This window comes from Sinohyriopsis cumingii, chromosome 11 (genome assembly GCF_028554795.1).
Source record: "Sinohyriopsis cumingii isolate HCF-2022 chromosome 11, ASM2855479v2, whole genome shotgun sequence".
Classification (NCBI taxonomy): domain Eukaryota; kingdom Metazoa; phylum Mollusca; class Bivalvia; order Unionida; family Unionidae; genus Sinohyriopsis; species Sinohyriopsis cumingii.
In genome coordinates this window covers 32,841,074-32,867,922 of record NC_142971.1, presented here as the reverse complement: position 1 = coordinate 32,867,922, position 26,849 = coordinate 32,841,074, and the positions used below count along the sequence as shown (strand labels likewise).

The window sequence follows — 26,849 nt, the reverse complement described above, 5'->3', positions numbered from 1 at the left end:
ACATACATACGTACATACATACATACATACATACATACATACATACATACATTATTTTTATGATGTTCTGATGCTATTAATGTACATATTATATAACAAAAGGAAAGGAAAAATAAGTAAAATTAAATCATCCCTCCATTTTTATCTGAGTTTATTCTTTATTAGTTTTGGAAAACATGTAAATAATGCAAAATCTGAATTAAAGAAAAGGACATATTTTGTTTACTTTCAAACTCTTTGCATTCACCCAGATAAATTGGAAATGCTCTTAATGATTACTTTGTAGACATCAATACACATTTCTCAAGTGACAAATTAAATGACCATATTTCCTTAAAATTTAGCAAAGAAAAAGTCCTTCAAAATACCTCATAAAAGTTTAGAATTCATTTTGCCAGTAAATTAATTAATTTGATAAACCTGATATCAAAACAGCTACTGTAGTCTAGATGATATAAGTAGTAAATTCCTAAAACTCTCATCTCATATGATTACACCTTCGCTTACGTACATCTTCAATCTAAGTATTTCTATTCAAATATACTAACACTGGCAAAAGTACATCAGTGCACAAAAATAAAGATCCTTCTGACATGAAAGAAATCCAGAGAGACCTATATCAGTTTTATCTTTACTTAAAAAAATATTAGAAAGATATGTTTGAAATGAACTTTAATTAAAACTACCTGGAATCTTTTAATTTACTAAATTCACATCAATGAAGCTTCCCTGAAGGACAACAATGTTTCACAATGCTAATGAGAATAGTAATAGAGCATAGTAACCATTTTATTATATACTTATTTTCTTTTCCTACCTCAGTCTTAATAATAAAGGAATACACTACAAGAAACAAAGTGATTAAATTTATGCTGTATTTCAAAATATATAATCAACCGTTGATTCAACAATACACTGTAACAATATTAACACTGCCAGTGTCCTTTGAACTTTGTCATGTGCTCAACATTAGCTTTAAAAAATTCTTGTTTTGTTCTATTTAAAATTTAAATTCAAATCCATATTTTGAATGAATGTGCATTGAAGAAATTTTTCCACTTGGTCTAGAATGGATATATTTAGTTTTTTTGTTGTTGAGCCAACTCGATTGTGCTTTTCTGATTATGAATGACTGGATTTATTGGGTCAATTCAGTGCAGAAAGGTTTTCCATCACATGGGTCATGTCATGTAGATTTTAGCAGAATTAAGAAAGTACATTTTGAGGAAATTTAAGATGCATAAATATAAGTATATTTATTACCATTGTAATTAACAGCTAAAGAAGACATGTTTATGCCCTGCCACTTGCATGCTCACAGTTCCTACCAGGATGGATCCCACCTATGACCTATATGGCTTGTATCACTAGCCTAATAGTGTATCAAAAGTGTTAAATAGGGAAAATTGCAAAGCAGCTGTTGTATGACAGCCCATTTAGCCAGTGGAAATAATACATTTTTGTCGTCTTGGCTTAGTTTCCTAACAAAACATCAGTTGCTTTTTTTTCTCAAATTTAGTGTTTTGAATGACATGTAAAATGGTAAGTCTCCAATAGATACGCAATAGCCCTCAGCCTCAATATGTTTTTCTATTTGCAAAAGGTTAACTTAATACAAAAGGTTTTAACATAGGTCACTTAAATGTAAAAGGTATAGTGGGAAAAATAGACCAAAATAAGTTAATGTTGTCTTCCAAGAAAAATAACTTTAGGACTCACTAAAACCAAATTAAATGCTAACCACAATGATAATCTATTTCACTGTCAAGGTTACAATAAACCATTACGCAAGGACAGAGAGACAGCAGGGGGAGGTCTTGTTGTATATATTAGGGAAGATGTAAATGCAGAACGGTGACTTGACATGGAGTCACATGAAATTGAGAGTATATGGATGGAAATTTCTCAAAATAATGCAAAATCATCCCTAGTTTGTTTCATTTATATGCCACCTTCCTCAAAAGCAATCTGGAATGATAACAAATAGAAAATGTTCTTGCACAGGAGAAAGAAACATATATACTTGATGATATAAATAAAGGACCTTCTCAATACTCAGATAAGGAACAACTTTAATGAAATGAAAAAGTTCTGCAGCAGCAAAGGAGGTATGTTTCTCTATCCCACCAGTATAAAAAACTTTATTAAAAAATGTCTCAGTGAACTTGATACCAAGAAAGCTACAGGACTTGATCAGATTGGCCCATGACTCATTAAATCTTCTGCCTCTGCTATTGTAGATAGCATAATATTCATAATCAATTTAAGTATTGCAATCTCATCTGTCTCCAAAATATGGAAAACTGCAAACATAACTCCTATTCACATATCTGGTTCTAAGGATAATCCTGATAACTACTGGCCAATCTCAATACTACCAAACTTGTCAAAATTGATTGAAAAACATGTCCATGACACATTCATGTCATATGTAACCAAACACATGCTGTTACACCCTAATCAATCAAGCTTTTGACAAAAACATTCATGTGAGACTGCCTTGATCTCCCTAACTGATAAATGGCTTCAAGCACTTGACCAAGGTAGAATAATAGGATCTGTATTTGTAGATTTCGGGAAAGCTTTTGACATGGTGGATCATGAAATTCTTTTCAAGAAACTGAAAATCTACCAATGTGATGAAAGCACAGTTAGATGGCTTACTTCATATTTAAGTGAGAGAACACAACATGTTTATATAAATAATGATCTGTCTGAACCTGGAACAATTATATATGGAGTACCACAAGGCTCAATGCTAGGTCCATTACTATTTATTTTATTAAAGACCTACCGCTTTTTACTATTGGACTCATATCATCTACAGATCTCATTGCAGATGACACAACATTGTCATACATCCAAAACACAAAGCATGAACTCAAAACTTCTTTACAGAATGCCCTAAACAAACTGGACAATTGGTGCAATGGCATGGTAGCAAATACTGGTAAAACTGAAATATTACTTTATATCTCAATACGGCAAAAAAGGACAAATCTTGATAGTGATGAACTGTCTGACATGGAAGGATACAAATTTGCAAACGGTCTGTCATGATAGACTACTTGGTGTTTTGGTAGATAATAACCTATGATGGACTGAACATATAAAACATATCAGTAAAAAACTCAAATCAAGTTTATGTCTTCCCTGAAAGGCACATAAAACAATTTTGTAACAGTTACATACAACCCTATTTAGACTACTGTAATACAGTATGGTGTAATTCAAAATTGAGAAAAGCCAAATTAATATACAGGATATCCAATAATAGTGCTCCTGAATATTTACAGTCACTATTCCAGTATGTTTGTTGTTAATACTGCAAATATCATGTTCATTCGACTGCTTGTCTAAAAATTCCATTTGTGACTCAGTGAACTTGTCCACATTGTTAATTTTATCATCTCTATTTTCAAATTGATGAAACAGCTTTTTTAGTTCATAAATCAGCTAAAAGAAGGTGTGCATGGCATAAGTGTACATGGTTTGTTTACAAAGTAGTTCCTAATACACTATATAGTAGTCCCCCTCATGAATGGCCCCCCGACCAGTGGCCACCCACTCTTTACAGCCAGAATCCCTTGGCACTGACAAGTTTGTGTTCAAAAGTACCCCTCAAGAAATCCCTCTAATGTGACCAGTGGCCAACATATTAGTTCACAAATGTAAAGTTTACCACTCACAAGAGGCTACATTTTATTATTAATATGTGTCCAGAACCAATATTTCATTACGGTAAGATAAGTAGTCTGATTATCTTTTCCAATGTCTGTTTCACTATGTCAGGTTTTCGTTACTGAAAGAAGTGTTGGCTAAAGTACATGTACCAATAAGTTTATTATTATATAATATCATTAATGCCAACATTTTGCAGGAAATGGGGTCTGCAATGTTTTGATATAGCTTTGGGCTTCACACAGTGGAATTTTTATTTTTTAAACTGAGGATTATGACTGACATAATTGTCAAGATCATAACATGGTTAGATAGGCTTAAAAAATAGATTTTGTGGATTAACACATAGACAAAGAAACAATCAACTTTGAACAAAGCAGGGTACCAGACAAAGACTGAAAAATCATATAACAGTACATGACCTTTAAAACAAAGCTATTAGTTTACAAAAGTTTCATCTGCAAAATTCAATTGCAGTACTGTACAATTAGCAACATAGGAATAAATCATTACAAAGCTTTAACGTGTCATCATGTAAATGAAGAAATAATACTTTAGAAAAAAATTAAGTTATTTGACTTGACAACAATGAGGAGAGTTCATTTGCCAAAAGATTTTATGTTGGGAAGTCTCAAATAAACAAGATCATAAAATATTCTGTAGCAATGGGAAAATGGAGCAAATGGAAAGAGAATTATTTTAAATACAAAATAACATGTGTACCAAGATTTAAATAACATTTTTTAATGGTTTTGTAATGCGCATGCCAACAATATTCCACTCACATTTCATGCCTAAGAATAAGATCAATTAATTTATGTTACCCTGAAATAACTCTGTTTTTAAGACAAGAAGAACATTGTAATAATTAATGCTACTTTTAAACGAAGATATTAACTGCTTTAAGTTACATGTAGCTTTCCTACTATATACACACATACACATCTCACAAATAAAGTCCCCCTTTGGAAAGGCCACCCATCTAATAAGGCCACTTTCCCAGTGCAGAAGGGTTGGCCATATAAGAGGGGGACCACTGTACTATTTTTAGGCACATGTGTCGTGCAGTATGAAGCCATGCAATATGGAAAAATACTACATAAATCTGACAACATAAAGTTAAAGGAGAAAAAAATGAGCATATAATAAGTACATGTACCAATCTGTAATGCCTTGTACATATTTTATAACAGTATTAGATCAATGATCAAGGTTTATATATATACATATATATATATGTATATGTATATGTATATGTATATATATATATATATATATATATATATATATATATATATATATATATATACCTTTGTTTTCTTAATACAACCACAAACTTGTAAAAGATGTACATCATATGCTCAATTATTACAGAAGGCTTTATGAAAGATTGTTTTTTTTGACCCAATTAACTTCTATAAACAAAGTCTGCTACTTTTATTATAAATTCATGGACTTTTCACGTATAAAACAAACTGTTTTTAAATACAAGGAATTTTCAAGGTAGCACCACAAATTCAAGGTATTTTTATGGTTTCATAAACCATGACAAACGCTGACTGAACTCGTCTGGCTTATTAATTAAACACATCCTAATTATTAATTATTAATTAAGGTGGCGCTATACAGTTTCGCATTTTGCATAGGGTTAAGATTTTAAAGAAAAAGAATTTCCCCGGCTTTCCTCACTGGCTATACTGGCTATTTAAAAAAGACTTTGTATATCTTAGGTATAATTCAAAGAACCTTTAATTCCCTTTATTTTGATGTATGATTGATGGGTGTCCTATGGGTTATAGAGTATACAGCTTGGCCTTACTTCAAATGTGAACCTTTCAAAAAAGTGCTAGCTCTACTTGGTCATTTTCAGTTCCTGAACTTCAGAGGTAAATTGTATAAAAAAGAGCCTATAACTTTTTTTACATTTTACATATTTGGTAATTCATTCATTGCACATCCAGAAGCTGGTATTGTCTAGTCTGGCAAAATTCATTTTTCCTATTTTAATAGCTGCTATGTATAGTGTACTTTAGACTAATTCAGGCTGATTTTTTAACACAAGGGAGCAGTCATTTTAGTTAGCAGTGTGCTTAAATCAGGTAAAATTTCCAAAAGTACAATATCCAAAGAAATATCATCCACATTACATTACTGTAGCATATAGGTATGCCAACATTCTATCCATTGTGCATGTTTTAAATGCAAACTACTTCACTTACATACGTCGCTCTCTCTAACATACATATTAATTGGTGAGCGCCCCCATAACACATCCTAATTATTACCATTTCCTCCTTTAGACACCCAACACAATACATGCAGTGAAGGAAAAGACCCATTTTCAAACCTTCCGTCAACCCCTCTGGCTTTAAGACATTAAAATATTGATTATTCAGGCCCAATGCAGTACACAGATTTCATCTGGATAATCAGTCATCTGGTTGATAAAAACATAGAACTCTGAATGATGGAATGATAACATAGGTGTGATGAATAGTCCTTTTATGTTTGGTTTCGTGAACACAAATGTTAAAGGGTTTTGATCAAGGTAAACTCAGCCGATATAGATTTTATTCGCAATTTGCCAGTAGGTTATAAATGTTTATCACTCATTAAGTCACCAGTGATTGTTGATCAACATTTAATTATGTAATACTTCAGACTGCTTCTGATTGAACTGTTTTGAGTCTTTAATCACACTTGAATAGCTTAGGATTGTTGTCTGACAAATTACATATTAGCATAGGCACACAAACTTATTAACAATCAGGTGTAAGAATAAGCTTTCTTTCTCTGCCTCTCACTCTCTCTCATTCCCTCTCTCCTAATTACATTTATTCTTCATAATACAGTAAAACCTGTCATGAGCGATCTCTGCTATGAGCGACCACCTGTCATTTCCAACCACAATCATAATGCATGGATCGATTTTACTATATAAACACTCTGTTATGAACGACCACCTGCTGAACGCGACCAGCAACCATGATTTCTTGGCAAAATATGCATTTTAACACTGCTATGAATGACCGCATCGCCAAAAAAAAAACAACAGATTGACACCACTGACCTTAACTTAATCCTTTGTAAACACTAGAGCTCGGGATAAATGTAGTATGCAAACAAAGTGCACATTAAATAACACTATAGTTGAACAATATATCAAGATAAACACCTCTAACCATAATTTAATCCTTTGTAACAAAGACTGCATAAATAGTAAAGATTGCTCTATTAAAGTATTTAAAAAGAATTTGTCTTGCTACAGTACCAGTTTTGTGAAATTTACAACTCCAGCGTACAGTGTCATTTGTAAACTGCAGTAAACCAGACTAAAGTACATGTCACTAACCGCCATTGTAGTGCCGAAGTCATGTGAATAGCCAGTAAGAGTAACATCAAAGGGAGTAATGATGGATATATGCAGTCAATTTAGAGGTTTGTATTTTTTCTTTATCTTTATGAAAACTCACAAAATGCCAGTACTCCTTATGTCCCAGTGAGAAATTGTTTGAAAGGGCTTCAGTGTAGGTTTGATTACATCGTTTGTCTTTCCAGTTAATCCATAATGCCTGGAGGGTGAATGAGCTCATTGTCTTTAATACTAGTAAGTGAGAATCATTTCCAGATTTTTTAAAATTAATTTTTTCTTTCTTTTGTTAGTGTTTCACCAAGCCACCATCTGTTTACCTGGGTGCAGATGGTCGCAACCTTTGTTTATCGAGCTATAACGCTGTTGATTTAAACTTCGTCTCAGAATAAATGTATTGTTTCTTGATGAGTTAATTATGTCTTTTGGTTTCATTCATTGGTACATAATATATATTTATTCCACATTTCCTCAAAACCTGATCAAAACCAATAGTCTTTATAACGTCAACACTAATAACAATGGCAAAACCTCCGCTGAAAAAAAGAAAAATTTTAACACTGGAAGAAAGGATTAATGTCATTGAAAGAAATGAAAAAGGGGAGACTGCTTGCAAAAGAGCAGTCAGCTAAAGTGTCGGTAAAACGCAAGTTCAAAATGTAATCAAAGACAAGGAGTCCATTAGAAACGAATGGCAGAAAGGTGCACAAGCACAGAGGAAATATGCCACGACACGATGGACAGTTTACGGAGATCTGAACGAGCGAGTATGGGAGTGGTTTTGTGTTGCAAGGAGTAAAAACATACCAGTAAGTGGAAAGGTGATTCAGGAAAAGGCAATAATTGTCTCAGCAGAACTGAATTATGATGACTTTGCTGCATCAAACGGATGGCTGGAGAGCTTCAAAAATAGATACAATATCACAGCAAGTGTGCTCAGTGGAGAATCAGCTGATGTGAATTCAAAGACAGTTGATGACTGGAAAAAAAGACTACTGACCATCACAGATGGGTATAACCTATGTGATATTTTTAATGCTGATGAAACAGGACTCTTTTACAGAGGACTTCCTGACAGGTCCCTAGTGGTGAAAGATGATGTTCGCAAAGGAGGGAAAAAAGCAAAGGAGAGGTTGACACTATTGTTAGCATGTAGTGCAACTGGAGAAAAACTGGACCCCTTAATTATAGGCAAATCGCGCAACCCAAGATGTTTTAGGTCATATAATTTAAGATCTGTGGGTGTTGCCTGTGAATCCAACAGAAAGGCTTGGATGACATCAGACATCTTTAGTAAATGGCTTGTAACTGTCAACAATAAAATGAAAAGGAAAAATCGGAACATTTTAATTATTGTAGACAACTGCAGTGCACACCCAGATTGTCAGTTTAGCAATGTAAAACTGGTCTTTGCCCCCAAGTACAACATCTAATCTACAGCCTTGTGATGCAGGGATAATTCAGACTGTCAAAATTCATTATCGGAAGAAACTGCTGTGACACATTCTTTCCAAAATGGATGAGTGCTCTACAGCAACTGAAACATCTAAGACTGTCACTGTTCTAGATGCCATTTTATGGATCAAGTCTGTGTGGATGCTCTGTCTTCATACACCATTGAAAGGTGTTTTGCCAAGTGTGGCTTTTCTGTAAGTGTTGAAGCCATAATGCCAGAGAGTGAAGACAGTGAACAAGATGTGCATCCATCAATGGCATGACAATGGAAGAATAAGCCAATATGGATCACAGTCTAGAAACTTCTAATGTATTCTCAGGGCCAGACTGGGAGAAGGGTATTCTTCAGAGAGGTAAATCTGGTACTTCTCCAACTGCAGACAGTGATAGTGACAATGATTCATCTGTTGGTGAAATTCTGCCTCAGGTTATTTCACATTCTACAGTCATAGAACATTTAAAAGAGATTAAAGAATATGCTTTACAACATAGCAATCCCAAAATTTTGCTTCTTTGCTCAGAAATGGAGATACATGTTCAGACCAAACAGCTGAGTAAAACATGTCAACAAAGAAGTATAATGGATTTCTTAAAAAACAAGTGAAAAAGTGTATAGAATAAGATATAAACATCATATCTAACTGTTCATTTTTTGTACATATTAATGTGATGCTGAAATATAAATTTTATTCTCGTTGTTTGATAGATGTACATCTTTATTATATAAAGACATTTTGAAAGGAATGCATGCAATATTTAACAAGATTTATGAATAAAGGATATGATACATGTACAGTGAGTATGGGTATTATTTATTTTTCAACAATGCTAACTATTGACCCTGAAAACCAGTCCATTTTCACACACCTCTTATGAGAGTCCACCTGTCCTGAGAGACCGCTTTTGGTTGGCAGAAGGGGCAGTCTCTCATAACAGGTTTTACTGTACCACTAATTATTATTATATGGAATTACATTTGACTGTGCTTGTTTATGATTTCTGTTCCATGCTGGCATTGTGATCAGTAAATTTGTATTACTTAAAGATACATGTATATTGTAACAATTTGGGGGGACATGGCTGTAGTCCATGTGAATGAGCAATCCAGATAATTTGTATTAATTGATGTTTTTCAATACTGGCTACATCCTGCTTTATCAGTAATCCAGATAATTTGTATTAATATAATTAATGTTTTTCAGTACTAGCTGCATACTTAATTATCAATAATCCAGATAATCTGTATTAATATAATTGATGTTTTTAAGTACTGGCTACATACTGGGTTATCAATAATCCAGGCCCTGCATGGCTGACCGCTGTAACCTTCATCACACACACAGTCTGGGAAGCGACAAACTCCATGACCTTGGCACATGTCTTCACATCTAGGACCAATGTAAATGTCCTTCACTGCCCAGTCACTGACAACTTCCTTTTTAGCACTCTTACTATCATCATCCTCCTTGCTAAAATCTTTCTTCTCACTAACTTCGTAAGGAAGCTGCTGCCATCTAAATCTGGTGGCACTTTCAATGAAAGAAAAATACCAAACTACTGTATATACTTGGTTACGAGTCCTACTGCAAACTGCACAGACCCAAATCTTCCATTCATAATGTGCCGGCAGATCTGGTTCTGTGCAATTAACTAGGAGTAATCAGTAAAGCGAACAGCATTAACCCTGATCTGCAAGCACATTATGCAATGGCAGATCAGTATCTTTGTTGTTTGCTGTTTTGCTCAACTTATAAGTGAGCATATATAGTAGTTGTCTATATTAACAATATTGTATACAAAAAATACCAAACTAGATGACTATATAACCACAGTATTGTAAAGCACTATTCAAAGATACCAGCAAATCTGAGACACTATTTGTTAAATATCAAAATTTGTGGCTGCAAAACCCATATTACCATAATATAATAGATTGTCAAGAATTCTTATTCCATTGTGAAATCCAAATACTCCTTGTTATATGGAGTCATATCATACATTTCCTGTCTTTTATCACCTACTCCCACAGAAAATATTTGCTTTAGACCATATTATATATTTACCATAAATATCACACTTCTTTTTCCTCAGATTATGCGGTTTCAAAATTGTCAAGATAACATGGAAATAAATAAACCATTATAAAGTGCCCTTACACTGCATTACTATAACTGTCATTATAATGAAAACTGATTGTAAGGAAAGAAGTATATATATTTCTGTACTAAACAATTTTAAAATATACCTTAAATATAACATTATGGCCACTGAAATGGCATTTTTATCATGATTTTAAAGTCAAGTTTGATAACAGGTGATATTCATTTTTAAGTCTTTATCTTTCTAAAATTGTTCTGAAGCATACTATTTATTTTGAAATTTAAATTTTTTAAAAATTAATTATTTCTTACATGTTTATCTAAACTCACCTTTGCCCAAGAGTGCTTGTCAGTGGGTTATTATTTTAATTACCTGGATATCACCATTTTTTCAAGTGGAATTGTCACTCTCTGCCATCTTCCCATGGGATCTCCATAAAATACACTGGCCATCATGGCACCATCTTTGCATCTTGGGTCATTTGAGAGACACTGGCGAACAACATAAGACCAGGTCATACCATGGTCTGTGGAGTACTGCAGGTAAAGCGGAGCTACTGTAGCATTCCAAGAATGCATGCAGCCAATATTGTACGAGAATTGCAGCATATATCCCTCCTTGATGTTAAGGTCACGAGTGGTTAAGGTTGATGCTTCATCATCATGTGTATCACCTTTAGCCACCAAAGAACTATTACAATATTCCCCTACCACCAAGTTGTCTGCAGAATACCAACGAGTCGGGTCAAATCCAGGTTCAGGGATACTTGTGAAGTTATCAGGGTTGATATAGTTTCCTCCGATGTTGATGTTATCAACTGCCCAGTCATGAAGTTGATTCTTGCCATGGGTAGGCTGCCACCATCGCAGTCGAACTCCATTGTTTTTAACTTCTTGTGGCAGTTTGATTGTTACAAACCTGTAATGGGAGAAAACTATTTAAAACCCTAAAAAGGAAGAAATACAAAAATCTACACTGCCTGTATAAATGGCAAACAATTAAGGTATAAAATGAGATCTATGGGTCTAATAACAAGTTCTATATTCAATTCTAGTAGTCAAAGAAAAACAAGATTGGTGTAGATAATCCAGGTTCATTGAGTCAGGTTGAATTTTCATTGGAATATCATTATTGTATGAATGTCCTGTTTATTTTTATACAACATTTCATTTGTGTATGAAATCTGTAAAACATCAAAAGTCATACAATTCGTAATTTACTGAAATGTCATGAATTAAGCAATTGTGATAAAAAACAACACAAACGCCGAAATCTGTAAAAAATGTAGCATGCAGCATGTTGGACAAACACTTCAACAAGTTTCTAAGAGAATGAATAATCATTGCTTTCATATAAAAATTACAGAGATCCTCAGTTTTCCTCTAATATTTCAAAACACTTTAACACCAATAATCACTCTCTACTCAATTTTTCTTTCATGCCAATAGATATTGTGCATGGCGACATGAACAGACTCATAAAAGAAACTTATTGGATTCATAAGTTAAATAAGTTAGATACTTTGTATCCTAATGGACTTAATGCCAATGCGCTATATAAAATTGTATAATTTAAACTGATATATCCTTTATAACAATATAATTATAGGTATGACTCTCTGTCTCTATTTTATTTTATTATTTTGAATTAAACAAGAATTTTTAATTTTAAATGTAAGCTAGGAAAATTCTTACGTCGGTGATCTATAATTCTGGTAGTACATCTGAGTAATGGGATGCCATGTGATTCCACCATCACTGGAGAAATCCACCACTACATTCTGGTCATTGTTGACAGGGGATGAGTTGCAGCCATATAAGAAGTAAAACTGCACAAACACAGCCTCTCTTAGGTCAAGGTCAGTTGATACCAACATACGTGTACAATCCTACAACAGAAATAAATTATCCAGGTCTAGGATGAAAGGCAGTCCTATTATTAAAAGTGGACATGCAAATCTATTGAATCAAAACTACATGGAAATTATGTCACATGTTCCTGAAACAAAACAAAAAAACAGTATGTCCTTAAAACATAATGCCCCTGCCTAGGTGAAGGTCAATCAAAAAGGAAATATGTCACTAATGCATGAAATATAGGTTACATTAATCCTGTTTGGAAGTAGAGCTCTTATATTTGCTAACAAAAGTAAAATGCACAATATGTTTTACACCTACTAAGTGATTAATAGTTCTATATGTAGGCAATTAGCATGGCATAGCTGAATCTGGGCAGAATGGATTAAGAAACCAGTTGCTGTTATTGGGGCTATAGTGACATTTACATTGACCTTCAATATTTCGAACCCAATATCTGTAGCTTATTTCTTTCCATTATCCAAAAGTCATCCTTACAGTTTGGTGTCATATTATTTGATGTGTAATTTTTGTAATTAAAATTTATTTTACAAAAGCTTTTACTCTGTGGGTATGACAGTAACCTTGACAGTTTACCTTTTTTTTTATCCCAAAATAAAAAAAGTCTCTTTCTTGGTTATAGTACAAATAAGTTTAGTCAAGGTATATAGCCTCCAACAAAACTTACCATGCAGAAAACATTTTTTCCTTATTTGGTTCATTGTGAACTTGACCTTTGACCTTTTGACCCAAAATTCAATAGGTATCTTTCTTACCCAAATATAAGCCAGTGAAAAAGTTTGGTTAAGTACATAATCTAGAATTAAAGTTATCATGTAGAAATCATTTTTCTTGAGCCACTATACCCTTAACCATTGAACCCTAAAATCAAATAGTATCTTCTTTACTAATAATCCATGCCATCACATTATTGTATTAATGTATGCAGTCAAGAACTATGTTTCTTCTGTGGAACCATTTTCTTCTCTGAGCTACAGTGGACTTAACCGTTGACTATTTGACCCAAAAATCAATGTGGAGTTTCATACCTCAGGATCAAGCCATCTTCAAAACTTGGTGGATGTAAGTGGTACAGAAGTTAAGTTATTATGCAGAAATTAAGTTTGCTTTTTTGTTGAGACGGTAAATTTGGCATTTGACCTAGTGATTCTTAAAGGCAGACCCAAATGCTAAATACTACAATCAGGAATGTTAAATTGTTAGACAGTTCACATGAACTGTGAAGACTTAATGCACATTCATTCAGTGGATCGTGATACATGGCTATTTAATTACCACCATGATACATGGCTATTTAATTACCACCATGATACATGGCTATTTAATTACCACCATGATACATGGCTATTTAATTACCACCAAAATGCAACCTGTACAGAAATAACAATGCAAATTTTTGTAAATAGTCTAATATGCAAGTTTGTGATGTCACTGACAGAACTGTGCACAATATGCATAATTATCATTCAGTCATAATCCCTCAGATGGAAGCTTCACATGATCTGAGCAATGTGTGAACCTCTGGATTTGTAACATCTGCTCCTGGTACTTTATCATTTGACAGCAGGTTAATTGCTTTCAAAGTTTCAATCAGCATTGGAAGATCAGCAAGAGGTATATCAGTCAGTTGCCAGTCCTCGCTAATACAAGATTGTTAATTGAGGATGTTGAAGTGTTCTGAAATGGCTTTTCAACCCCAACCCAACCATCTTCATATTTACCCCACCATCAGACAGTAACTTTGAAGTCATAACGCAAATTCATATATAAATGTATAATGTATCTTCCTGTTGTTGCTGCATATGTCAAGTTTGGTTAGAAAATATTTGAAAATGTCTTTGTAATTGAAACATTTGTAGAACTGACTTTTTCATTGCTCTCTGGGATCCCAGCACAGTAAACAGGGTTGACACCTGTTATAAATGGTTGCCATATGGTTTGTGAATTTCCACACATTGGTTTAGGTTATTCATGGACACATCGACGGATTGACAGATATACACAGAGAATTGCATTATCTGCAATGCATTTTAAAACGGCATGGGGATAATGAAAAATAGGTAAAGATGACACAACTGACCATGCCAATGTGATGCTATTGAAGAGGTATCATAATTATATTGAAATCTCTTTAAAATGGTGAAAATCAAACTCGACTTACCAGAACATTTTCCTAACGTAAAACCTAATAACAAATTTAGTTTGAATTTTTATAGCCCTTCAAAAGTTTCTGAGCTAAAGTGGTATTTTGTGACATAAGGGATGCAACGGGACACTGGACATAGGTAATATAATGTGCCTCCTTGATACTGTACAGCTCACAAGATTTATTAAAACCCCATGCATCACAGCGGTGGTCTTAATCCCCTCCACATCCATGCCCCAGCAGAGTGATGTGATGTGATGTGATTTTGATTTTTAACGTAGCTTTAACAATTTTTCAGTCATATCGCTACGATGTCTGCAATGTGGCAGTTTATAGTGATGTCTAGCACTGGGGCATCATGCCGCAGACATGTAGCATGATGTCCCACCCAGTCACATTATCCTGACACCAGGCCGACCAGTCCTAATACTAACCTCTTAATGCTGAACGCCAAGCGAGGCAGCTGTTATTACCATTTTTTAAGTCTCTGGTATGACTCGGCCGGGGATCAAACCCACAACCTCCCGCATCCAAGCCGGATGCTCTAACCACTAGGCCACTGGAGCGGTGCTGCCCCAGCAGAGGGATAGACACCTATAAATGACAGTTGAGCTTCTGCAGGCATGCCAGTGGAACTCCACTTTAGAGGGGCTGTTCAACATAATCTGATTGACATTTAAACAGCTGATGAATGAAGACTACCCATGGAAAGACAGACGTCAATAGTGATTTCCAACCTGATAAATTTTGAAGAAGCGGTCTTTTTTATTTCAATTATATATTTATACCCAAAGAAAATTATTTCAAAAGTCTTGTATATTCAGAACAAGAATATTTAGAAAAGGTTGATCTCTTTTGCAATAATTTTATGCTTTTACTTTATTCAAAGTAATCTGAACAAACTTCTCCACTGACTGGAATAGTGGCACACCTTTCAACTTCTCTTGAATAGCATAAATTTATCCTACTTTTACAAAGGAAACATAATCCTCCAAGATGAGGACAATTAAATTCCAAATTGACAATCACTTTTTAAAAAAACAGCCAAAAAGAAAGTGCTGAAATGTAATCCACTTGATTACTAATTAAGCACTAATGGCATTCAGGAGGCTGAATATTGAACTAGTTCAATTCTGACTGCATCTGCAGTGTAAGGAGCTGACTATTTAATTAATAGGTCTAAAATGTTCTATCCAACCAGGATAATTTATTTCTCCCTTTCATCACAAGATAAATTTGTTTCATGAAAACTAAGGAATGGAATAATGTTTTTGTGTCTTTGTTATACTACAAATCAGAAGAAAGCAATTCTTTTCAAGCATTTACCTCCCTTTTAGAAAAGTAAATGACCTCTCTCAAATAAAGCCTACTTAAACAGATGTTTACAGAAAACAAGCAGTAACCATTATTAACACTATTATAAAATATTAACAAGCGTTAGCCCTGCAAATTACATCTTTGAACACAGTCCACAGTGTCAACCACTAGGCCATCCTGTATCTTGACCAAATTACAAATAATATATGATATACTTACATTGGCAAAATGGAGAGCCTGTCCTGATGGCATGACCTTGCAAACTTTGGTCACCTTGGCACCCATGACCTTAGACCATTGGGTCAGGTTTACACCATCATTAAAAGTGTCATAGAGATATTTGGGTAGAGGGGAGACAGGTATAGAACAGTCCTCTCCCTGCCAGCTGGAGTCACAGCTAAAAAAAGATTGTATCTGTTTCACCACATTTGAAAAGAAATGCATTAAAGGATCGTACATGATTTGTATTATGCAAACACTTGCTTGAACATGAGAGAAAAACTGCCCTAACTGCTCCAGCAAATGCTTGCCAGAGCATAAGGCAACAGTTTCATCCTGACTGCTCCAGCAAATGCTTGCCTGAGCATAAGGCAACAGTTTCATCCTGATTGCTTCAGCAAATACTTGCCTGAGCATAAGGCAACAGTTTCATCCTGACTGCTCCAGCAAATGCTTGCCCGAGCATAAAGCAACAGTTTCATCCTGATTGCTCCAGCAAATGCTTGCCAGAGCATAAGGCAACAGTTTCATCCTGACTGCTCCAGCAAATACTTGTCTGAGCATAAGGCAACAGTTTCATCCTGATTGCTCCAGCAAATGCTTGCCTGAGCATAAGGCAACAGTTTCATCCTGATTGCTCTAGCAAATACTTGCCAGAATGTGACAATCTGTCTGATTGCAAAATGCTTGCTGGAACATGAGGGTAAATCTCTGACCTGATTGCCCCAAGCAAATGCTTGCCAGTGCATGAGGGGATACTTTTGGTCAGACTGCTCCAACAAAAGTTTTGGCCTGACTGCTCCATCAAATACATACCATATAATAAAAGTTTGGCTTGACTGCTCCAGCACAATCAAAACATATTGATCTGATTGCTAGCAAGCATCGTACACTTATTATTTTAACATGATCAATTACTATGCAAATATTATGTACTAAACACTTACAAATTCTGAACAGACAAAAAATGTCTTCAAGCAGCATGTGTAATTCCAGTGTTTGGATACGACTGATATCACCAAAGTGCATGTATCAAATCAACTGCCCTGATCAGGTAAGAATTTTGACTACCAGTAAGTCAGTATAATTCATATCTCATATGTAACTATCAAGTGCTTTAAAAAGATTTAAAACAGAGTTTCTTACATTCTTAAATGGTAAACTGACTTGATAGCAACAGCCACAAAACTCTCACCCAGGAGTATTATTTACTTTGTTCAACTTGCGGTTCAGATAATTGTATCTTGGATTAATTTTAGATAAAACATTACTGTTATTCTTGTGAAAACATTATAATGGTTAAATACATCTAACAATAATTATAAACATTTTGAAATAATATGTTTTTATTCCTCATTGCCAAATTACTTATACTGCATATTTGTCTGATTTCACCACAGAAAATAATTTAAAAAAGATGGTAATGAATTACCTATTCAGCTGTTTGAATTAAAAACATGAGATTTGATTTCACAACTATGAAGGAATTTTCTTCTATTTTTTTACATTGTACTCCAGGGATTATAGCCTTTCTTTCAAGGGTTGGAGCAATTTTTTCAGTTTCAAACACCTAAATCTTCAGAATTTCTCCATTCTTCATATTAAATTCCAAGTAAAGGTGCCCAGTCCTACAGACTATTTCTAAAACTACTAATCAACAGTTAAATACTTTTGAAAAAAAGTGTTTGAAGAAGTTGGTACTTCAGAATTTACACCATATGATTGACAGGTACATAAACACATGTTCTGAATTTTGAACAGAATTATTATTTCCAAATGTAAAGAATCATCTTCTAAACTTTGTGAGCATTACATACTCTATTGCAAATGTTTACTACATGTTATAAACAAGGGTCTTGCAAAACTAGGTTTCACATTTGAAGATGTTTTAATGGAAGATATAGGTTTCTACTTGCATTGGTAAGCAATGAAATTCTGGACACCATGGTGAAAAAACTTTTCAGACATTTTCAGGTATGTCATTTTGTGGTTTTGAAAAATGACACCTTGTCTGTACCTATACTTGCTTGTAGGTCAAGTCCAACTGCAAACTGGATAGACACAGATCTGCCAGGGCCTTATGCAATAGCAGATCTGGGTCTATACAGTTTGTCAGCAGTACTCAGTTCATAAAACAACATAGACCCTGATCTGCCACAACATTATGTGACAGCAGATCAAAGTCTGCGTTGTCTGCAGTTGGACCTGACTGGTAAGCAGGTATATAAGTATTTAATTCACTGATTGGGGAATGTGTCCATTGGTTTTCACTAAAGAATCAGGATATATCAATTTGTGGTTTGTAAAAAACGCATGAAAATTGATAACCCATAAAAAGTGAATTTACATGGTAATAATAATATCTCAAAGTTTCATTTGAACACAGTAACTGATGTAGAAGATATGTGACTTTCAAAACCTTGACCACTTCACATTAACACTGATGAACAGCCATGCTGTCAGAGTCTCCACTTATCAGACAGGAACTCCTATCCTATGAGGATAAAACATGAAATATAATATTATCTGAGAATTGAATACATATATATTATTATCACAGTGATGTGATCTTGATTGCTAGATCACATTGAGTTGTCAACATGACAAAATCAGGACTATTATGAGACAGGAAGAGTACATACATTATCCAACTCTTTTGAGAATAACAAGACGTGATCTAGCAATCAAGATCAAATCACTATGATAGTGATATTTTTGTTATACACCTATCAACTTTCAGATAAATTAATAAAATCCCAGAACATAACTGAAAAATAATTTGCTTAAGATTTCAACCTTTCTGATATGAACTTCGCTTTAACTCATCAACTGAATTTCATATTTTGAACAGCTGATATGTGTATGAATATCAGTGTAATGAATGAAACATGACAACACTCATTCTCACTACTATTACTACTGGAGCAGCCCCATATATGTAAAATATTGTGCACATGTCAATTCTACATTATGAAAGGTATCACCAGGTATAACACAGAAAGTTTATATCAGGTTCTATTGACAGAAGTTGAATTGTTTCTGGCAGGATATTGTGAGAGGCTCTGATGAGGACTTGGTAAGGGAATGACATCATTATTTCAACAGTTATTTACAGCTGGATTGAAACATTCCTGGATCTTGATGGCACAGATTTGTTAATTTCTATTTGTATGTCAAGTCAGGCTATGAATTAGTCATTTACACTTGTTCAGCTGTATCCAAGAAACCTCAAGTAAACTGTAGCTCCACCTCATTTATGAGTATGGTAATATGGCATTTTTTACTTTTGCGATTTGACGGTTAAATTCTGGCTCATTCTTGGGCAGAAAATTGACAGGTATATAATACAGCAACTTATGCACCAAAAATTATCACTTTCAAAACTTTCAACACAGCACTAATATTGTTAGGAAAACAGTACCTGTGACTTGCTATTCACTGGTAAGATGTTATGGAAGTACCATATATATTCACTTATAAGATGAGTCCAACTACAAGCTAAACAGACCCAGATCTCTTGTCGCATAATGTGTCAGCAGATCTGTGTCTGTGCAGCTTGTAAGGAGTAAGCAGAAGGAATAAACAACATAGACCCTTATCTACAGATGCAGTTTCTATGGCAGATCAGGATCTTTGTTGTTTGCAGTCTGACTTGACTTATAAGTGAGTACATATGTATAAGCAAAGTTACTTACATACATCCCCCAACTGTACATCTGCCATGACCTCTGCACATTCCATGACAGTTCCTGCCAATGTAGAGGTTTGCTACAGCCCATGTATCCTTAGGGTTAAAGCCTTCCTGCTGCTGCCAACGGAATCGAGTGGCCTTGGACCTGAGGTACATAATATACAATTTTAAATTCTATTCGTGCATGGAATTATTTGAGGTCATTTGTTTGTTTTTTTTTCACTTGGTGCAAGAAGTCTATAAAATGTATACCATGTATACTCACCAATTTAACTGCAAATTGCACAGACCCAGATCTGCCATCACATAATATGCATGCAGATCTGGGTCTCTACAACTGTAAATCAGTAATCTCTAGGACAAATATAGACACTGATCTACTGGTGTATTATGTTAGGGCATGTCAGGGTCTATGTTGTTTGCAGCTGGATATGATCTATAAGCAAGTATATATAAGGCATGTGCATGTCATATGCATGCCAAGGTTGCAATTTCTCAAATCATGGGAAATGAAAGGTTATAAAAAAGTATCTGCTACCTTTAGTTTTGCTATACGTCCAAGTTAAATGCCCAACCTCATTGGCTATAACTGAGCTTAGAAAAGAAGACTATAGTTACATATTAATAGTTTGAATGCATAATAAGATAGTCATGTGGCTTAGTTGAGTGACAAGTACACACTGGACAAAAGCACAACTTTATTTTAACACAAGGAATTCATGGGGAAAAATATTCAGAAGATTAAATACTCCCCCAAGCTCTGATGAGCTGGGAATAATTTTTACATCACTTTAATGTTAATCCTTCAAAATTACCTGATATCACATGAAGGCCATCCAAGTATTTCTGGGTTAGAACTGAATTTTTTAATATTGTTTTATTCAGTTTGTGAATAACTTGCACACAAAATATTATAGTATGCAATCATTTTAACACGGAGATTACCTCCAAAGATTCGCAAAATAGTGATCACACAAAAAGACTTTCATTAACAAGGCTTCTAATAACAAGATTCTTTCTTCCAAAATAGCTTCAAGATAGCAATGTGCTTTTTCTATTTACTTTAATCAAGCTGTGGCATATTCTGTCTCCAGGCTTCATACTCATGGATGACATATGCATCATGCAGTAGCCAAAATAGGGACTTGGCTAGTGTGTTGTGTCTGTGTGATGTTAATGGTTTTGAGGAATGAATAAGTGGTTCCAGGGGTGCAGCCACAGCACTTTGGGGAATCCTCAAAAGTATTCGACCAAGCTTTCTCAGTGTGGTTCCATTCAAACATGACGACAAGATAGTCCTCTCCATAATCTGCAGTCAAGGTCCACTGGATGTACTTTGAGTTGGCAAATATTGAGCAGTCAAACATTTGAACAGGAACTTGATCATGACTGAGGAACTCACTGACTTCAAGAAGCAATACTTTGAATGTTATGTTGTGTCATGACATCCCAAGTATCTTGACTGCGGACACATCATGGAAGCCAATCCTGACTGATCTGGGACTCAAACCTGCAGCATTCTGTTCATGAGTCCTATACTGTAACCTCTAAACCACCGTGTAATGAAGTGTATGACAAATGGAACGGAGGACGACCTTGCCAAATTGGTAAAACTTACAGTGGTACATTTGTTCTATTAGACATCTAAGTTCACATTGGACGAGGAGAAAGAGTTGAATGCTCAAATAGAGTAGAGTCAAGCCTGACAAACTAGTCCCACTTACCTTGTATAATAAGGCAGTGGAACAGTGACCCTATTCCATCCAGTGTAGACATCAGACATTAGTATGCTAGAGGAGTGAAAAGAGGTGCATGCTACATCAGAGGGGAGACAATCCGTATAGACTGGTTTCCATGTTGTTCCCATGTCAAGGGAAAAGTCTAAGTGAACACCTACAAAAGGGAGAATAGAAAACTTTGAACTTATTAAGAAGCAATTCAAGTTTAACTGGACTTCAAGCATTTTAAACAAACGTCCATGCTAGTTATCTTTGCACTTTATGAATTAAAAGTGCTGGTTATATGATACTTCCCCATCAGATTTGCATGCAGCCACAGTACAAATAAAAGACTGCATTTGTAACTAAAAATTAGCAAGTGAAAATTGTCATCTGGTCACCCTCTCCCAGCTTTTAGAATCCTAATGCAGAAATCAGAAAATTACATCAAAACTTTGTAAAATAAGATGTTTTCAGCTGAAAACATTGAGCAGAGCAATTCAATTTACATCATAATCACTCTGAAATTGTCAGACTGTTAGTTCCAGCATTACATCACCATCGTTATATTTGACTGTCAGTTCCAGCATTACAACACTGTCAGTTCCAGCATTACAACACCATCTTTATATCTGACTGTCAGTTCTGGCATTACATCACTGTCAGTTCCAACATTACAACATCTTTATATGTGACTGTCAGTTCTGGCATTACGTCACTGTCAGTTCCAACATTACAACATCTTTATATGTGACTGTCAGTTCTGGCATTACATCACTGTCAGTTCTGGCATTACAACACCATCTTTATATCTTTCAGTTCCAACATTACAGCAGATATGTCTAAAACTTTATTGAAAACACTATCATTAAAAGAAAATGAAAGTTATGGTCCTTTATCAGTGAGTTTGATGCCTGGCAATATACTCAGAAATAGTTTTTAGGAATCCGAAAAGTTAATTTTAATGAAATAGGGGAATACAGTTTTTTACAATTTACCCATCATTTCATCTACTGCAAAATAAACCTAAAATATTTAATTGTGTCAAAAATGCAGGACATGGATGATTTATCGTAAATGACTATAATAAAGGCTTTTGATCAAACATATTCTCATGTTTTACCTTCCTAACATTTAACATGTAAAGCATTATTTAGTAAAGAAAACATGATATGGAAAAGTAAATGAACTTGAAAACTTAAGACTTTGTACTTTCAACACCAATGTTTTCTTCAAATTAATTAAAAATAAAAATAAATGAATTAATTAATTAATTAAGACTTTAAATAAAAGAATAAAACTATACACAAATGATGTACTAATTAATGAGTTTTTAATGATACAACATCAGCATGAAAAAATTCCTAATAATAACAAAAAATTAAAATGACATTTTCTCAATTAGTTGAAAGGTATTATCATATGTAAATAAACTAACATTGCCATTAAAAACCTTCTCATTACTAACCATAGCAGGATTTTGATTTCTCACAGCCCAGAGCTATGTCGAATTGTAGGAATGTCCCCTCCTCTACAACCACATCTGCTGACACAGCATATCGGTTCTGTTCATCATCTGCACACATATAAATAGCCACAGTTCTAAGTTCCTGTCATTGAACATTATGTACAAAATACAGTATAACAGAAACTCTCTAAACCTTGTAAAATAACTGACAAATATGTGAACATACAGACATAAATGTGGAGCTTTAGAATTTGACACAATAGTTTTTGGTGTCTGCCCTCATGACTGGCTTATGCATGATATCTTGAATCAGAGTGAATGAAACAGATAAATAGGTATGAAAATCAAGTTTGTTTCATTTTCACAGGTTTTTTTTTTTACAAAGAAGGAAAGTACGATTGCTACATGATGGGATTCATCAATTTCATTGCATTCATCCATCTTGGAGACATACATCATTGGAATGACTGTGCCTTGTATAATTAGGTTAAAGATGATTCTCAATTAAACTGAAATTCTGCACATGAATACCAGCAGTAAAAATGAGGTATCTTTCAAAAACACTCCACTCTCAAAGGAAATTATATGGCAAGGATTCCAATATACACAAGATCAACAGCGTATATTCATTAGAAAATTACAAGTCAATCTATCCAAGTTAACATATGTAAACACTAAGCTCTCCTGAATGCAGGAGTGATTGGGACCACTCTTATTCAGTGAAACATGACATTCACAAAAGTCTGCAATGCAAATTAGAATGAAACAATGCATACAATTATGCATTCTATGATCAGTTTCAGGGCACTTTTATTATAGTCATGAAAATAAGATGTTTATTTACTCTCATTGTTAAATAGGTTGTGTTCATTTTATTTTCAAAAATTGCTCTTTTGGCTTTAACTGTACACGTTGATCAATAAAATACTGATTAGTGAGGGCAATCCTACCATTAAAATGGATAGCATTTTCAATGGATCCACACACAGGCTCCACAGTACCACCTGGCCACAGCAACCAGTTGGGATCTAGTGGGCTCTGCGGTTCATCAGACAGCATGAGAGTCCCATCAACATCACCCCCAATGTATATCTGTAACAAACCAGTACCAACCACAGCATGACAACATAATAAATAATGTTAATAACATCAAAACCATGCATAAATTAATATAATAAAATTGATACCATGGCTAGGAGGTAAATGAGTCCATGATACTATAAATAAATTAAAATATGAAAACAACCAATAAAACACATTTCTAAATAATGTGACACTGACGTCAACTTAAGCTAATACAGTTATTCTGAAGAAGAAACAAAAAGCCTGGTCAAACATATCCAAGTAAATGTTATAATATAAACTAATTGAAAGTTAGGACAGTTACCTGATCAAGTGCCCAATTCTCCACAAAACTTCCATTTGTGGAAGGTTGCCACCAGCGTAGTTGTGTGGCATTGGAGCGAGCAGCCTCTGGTAGGTGTAGTACAGCATAGAATGGTTTATTGCTTTTACTGTTAAAGTCAAACTGTTCAATGGTGTTCCAGGCAACACCCCCATTTGTTGTGTACTGCAGGAAAACGGGTGGATTGGCTGGATCCGGAGGAGTTTTCTGGCAACCAAGTCTGAGCCAAAACTGCACTGTGCTATAAGGGGGTGGGAGTGGAAAATAGTAAACAAAGATCAATATAATGTACGGTGTTTGAAATAAATAAATGAGAAAACAGACTTATCATAGATCACAAAATTTTAGCATACATAAATTTTCATACAATTTGTATCCAAACTCAATATGTGAAAAATAATTCATCAAATACATTAAAGTGAATATATGATATGATACTATTTATGACTAATTCACAAATGACTTTATGTCTCATATATTCAAAAACCTGTGAAAATTTAACAACACAAGTATGATGAGTATTCACAGGATATATATAAGCTGAAATACTATCAAACTTATTCATCAAGGCAACAGTGTCTTGTGCAAATAAAATGACATAATTTAAAATAAAATGTTTTGATTTAAAAAATGTTAATTTCTTTGAAACCACAAATCCCAACAATTTAGAATCAAAATAACTTTTACCATCATTTAAACATCTTTGGAAGCTTATATACCCAGATTTTAATATATTTTCCAAAGGAGTGAGATATTTCTAGAGATAACTATAAATCCAATGAAAATATGAACTAAAGAAAAGAACCGAGATGAACATATCTTTGATGTTTTATAACAATATACTTTTATACTAATCGTGTAAAATTTCAAAAACTTTAGAATGACAGCTTTAAAATTGTAAGGAACTGCATTACCCTAAAGAATCTACTGACAGTTTTTTGAACACCTAGCTATGCTGGCATACAAATTTTTACACATTGTCAAAACATGTATTCAATATTTAAAAGAAAGTATACCTTTTACCAGTTTTCCTTTGTCAGCAAAACTTACAAAAATACCAGTTTAAAAGACTATAATGAAAAACTTTAGTTTGAAAAAATCAGAAAAACAGATTACAAATCAAAAGGATGTAATTTTTCCTCTTAACAATACTATGTATACAGTACAACACTATTCTCAGTACAAAATTAGTTTCAAACAAGAGTCTCTTGAAGAGAATGATGTTCTACTGGCTGAATTTTTTTTTTAGGAATCCAAGGTAAGACCATTTCTTCCTTTTAGCTGCTTAATGTTGCAACCATCATTTTCTTCAGTGGTAACAACATTTTTAAATTAGCTGCTATGATGGACATAATGAATGTCAGCTTGGCTTTATTTTCATTTAGGACCAACATAGCATTATAAAAAAAAGTCTTCTAGTGGAAACCCAATGTTGATATGATCTTCTGTTTTGGAGAAGTACAGACAACAAGATTTTCAAGCTGGATGCCATGGTGGTCACATTCAATATCATATGGGCCCCATTTCTATTTAGCACCAGCACTGACATAATGATAAGTCTTCTAGTGACAACTCCATCACATTTTAAAGATGGTCACTGTGGTGGCCATATTTGACCCCACATTGGTGTCATTTTCATTCTGGACCACAAAGACATCATCATAAGAAGTCTCCTGATGAAAATAACAAGTCAATATGAGTTTCCATTCAGAAGAAATAGCGATAACAAGATTTTCAACATGGCTGCTGTAGTGGCCATACTGGACATCAAATCAGCACCATTGTCTTTTAGGTCAAAGTAGACATAATAAAAAATCTAATGAATAAAACAACATGTCAATATGACTTTTCACTCAGGAGTAGCAGTCACAAGATTTTCAAGATGGCTACAGTAGTGGGAAACTCCAAGGTGATACGTCTATCCATTCAGTGATAAGATTTTCAATATGATTGCTATATTTGCCATACTGGATGTCTCAGCAGCAAGATTTTCATTTAGGACCAACTAGACCATGTGTGCATAATGTTTCATGGCAATCATTCAAGTAGTTTAAAAGGAGTAGCAACAAAAAACTTGTGCTAAAGAATGGACAGACAGATGGACAGAAGCCACTTAGGACCAAGAAGACATTATCATAAGAAGTCAATTAGTGCAAACCCTATGTTGATGTAACCATCCATTCAGAAGTAACCATAAATGGTATTCCTGCAATTAGTTTAGGAGCAGCAAACAACAACTTTGTGCTATTGGACAGTTTAACAGCAATATTAGATATCAGAGTGGCACCATCTTCATTTAGGACCAATTAGACATCACAAGTCTAATGGTGGAAAACCCATGGCAACATGACTTTCTGTTCAGTGGGAGTAGCCATACCAAGAATGAAAAGATGGCTGCTGTA

At 34.3% G+C, this 26,849-nt stretch overlaps 1 protein-coding gene across 1 annotated transcript in view; it reads right to left on the bottom strand.

Annotated features, from left to right (window-relative positions):
* The window catches only part of LOC149787874 (reelin-like), a 198,977-nt gene that overhangs the window by 39,618 nt on the left and 132,510 nt on the right, over nucleotides 1-26,849 (bottom strand). The window contains exons 41-49 of the mRNA XM_089974111.1: nucleotides 24,430-24,688; nucleotides 23,993-24,134; nucleotides 23,043-23,150; nucleotides 21,581-21,749; nucleotides 19,861-20,001; nucleotides 16,166-16,343; nucleotides 12,301-12,494; nucleotides 10,979-11,524; nucleotides 9,789-10,035 (exon numbers count right to left, since the gene is read on the bottom strand). Coding sequence (XP_089830237.1) covers nucleotides 9,789-10,035; nucleotides 10,979-11,524; nucleotides 12,301-12,494; nucleotides 16,166-16,343; nucleotides 19,861-20,001; nucleotides 21,581-21,749; nucleotides 23,043-23,150; nucleotides 23,993-24,134; nucleotides 24,430-24,688 — 1,984 coding nt within the window. The remainder of the gene's footprint in view (nucleotides 1-9,788; nucleotides 10,036-10,978; nucleotides 11,525-12,300; nucleotides 12,495-16,165; nucleotides 16,344-19,860; nucleotides 20,002-21,580; nucleotides 21,750-23,042; nucleotides 23,151-23,992; nucleotides 24,135-24,429; nucleotides 24,689-26,849) is intronic.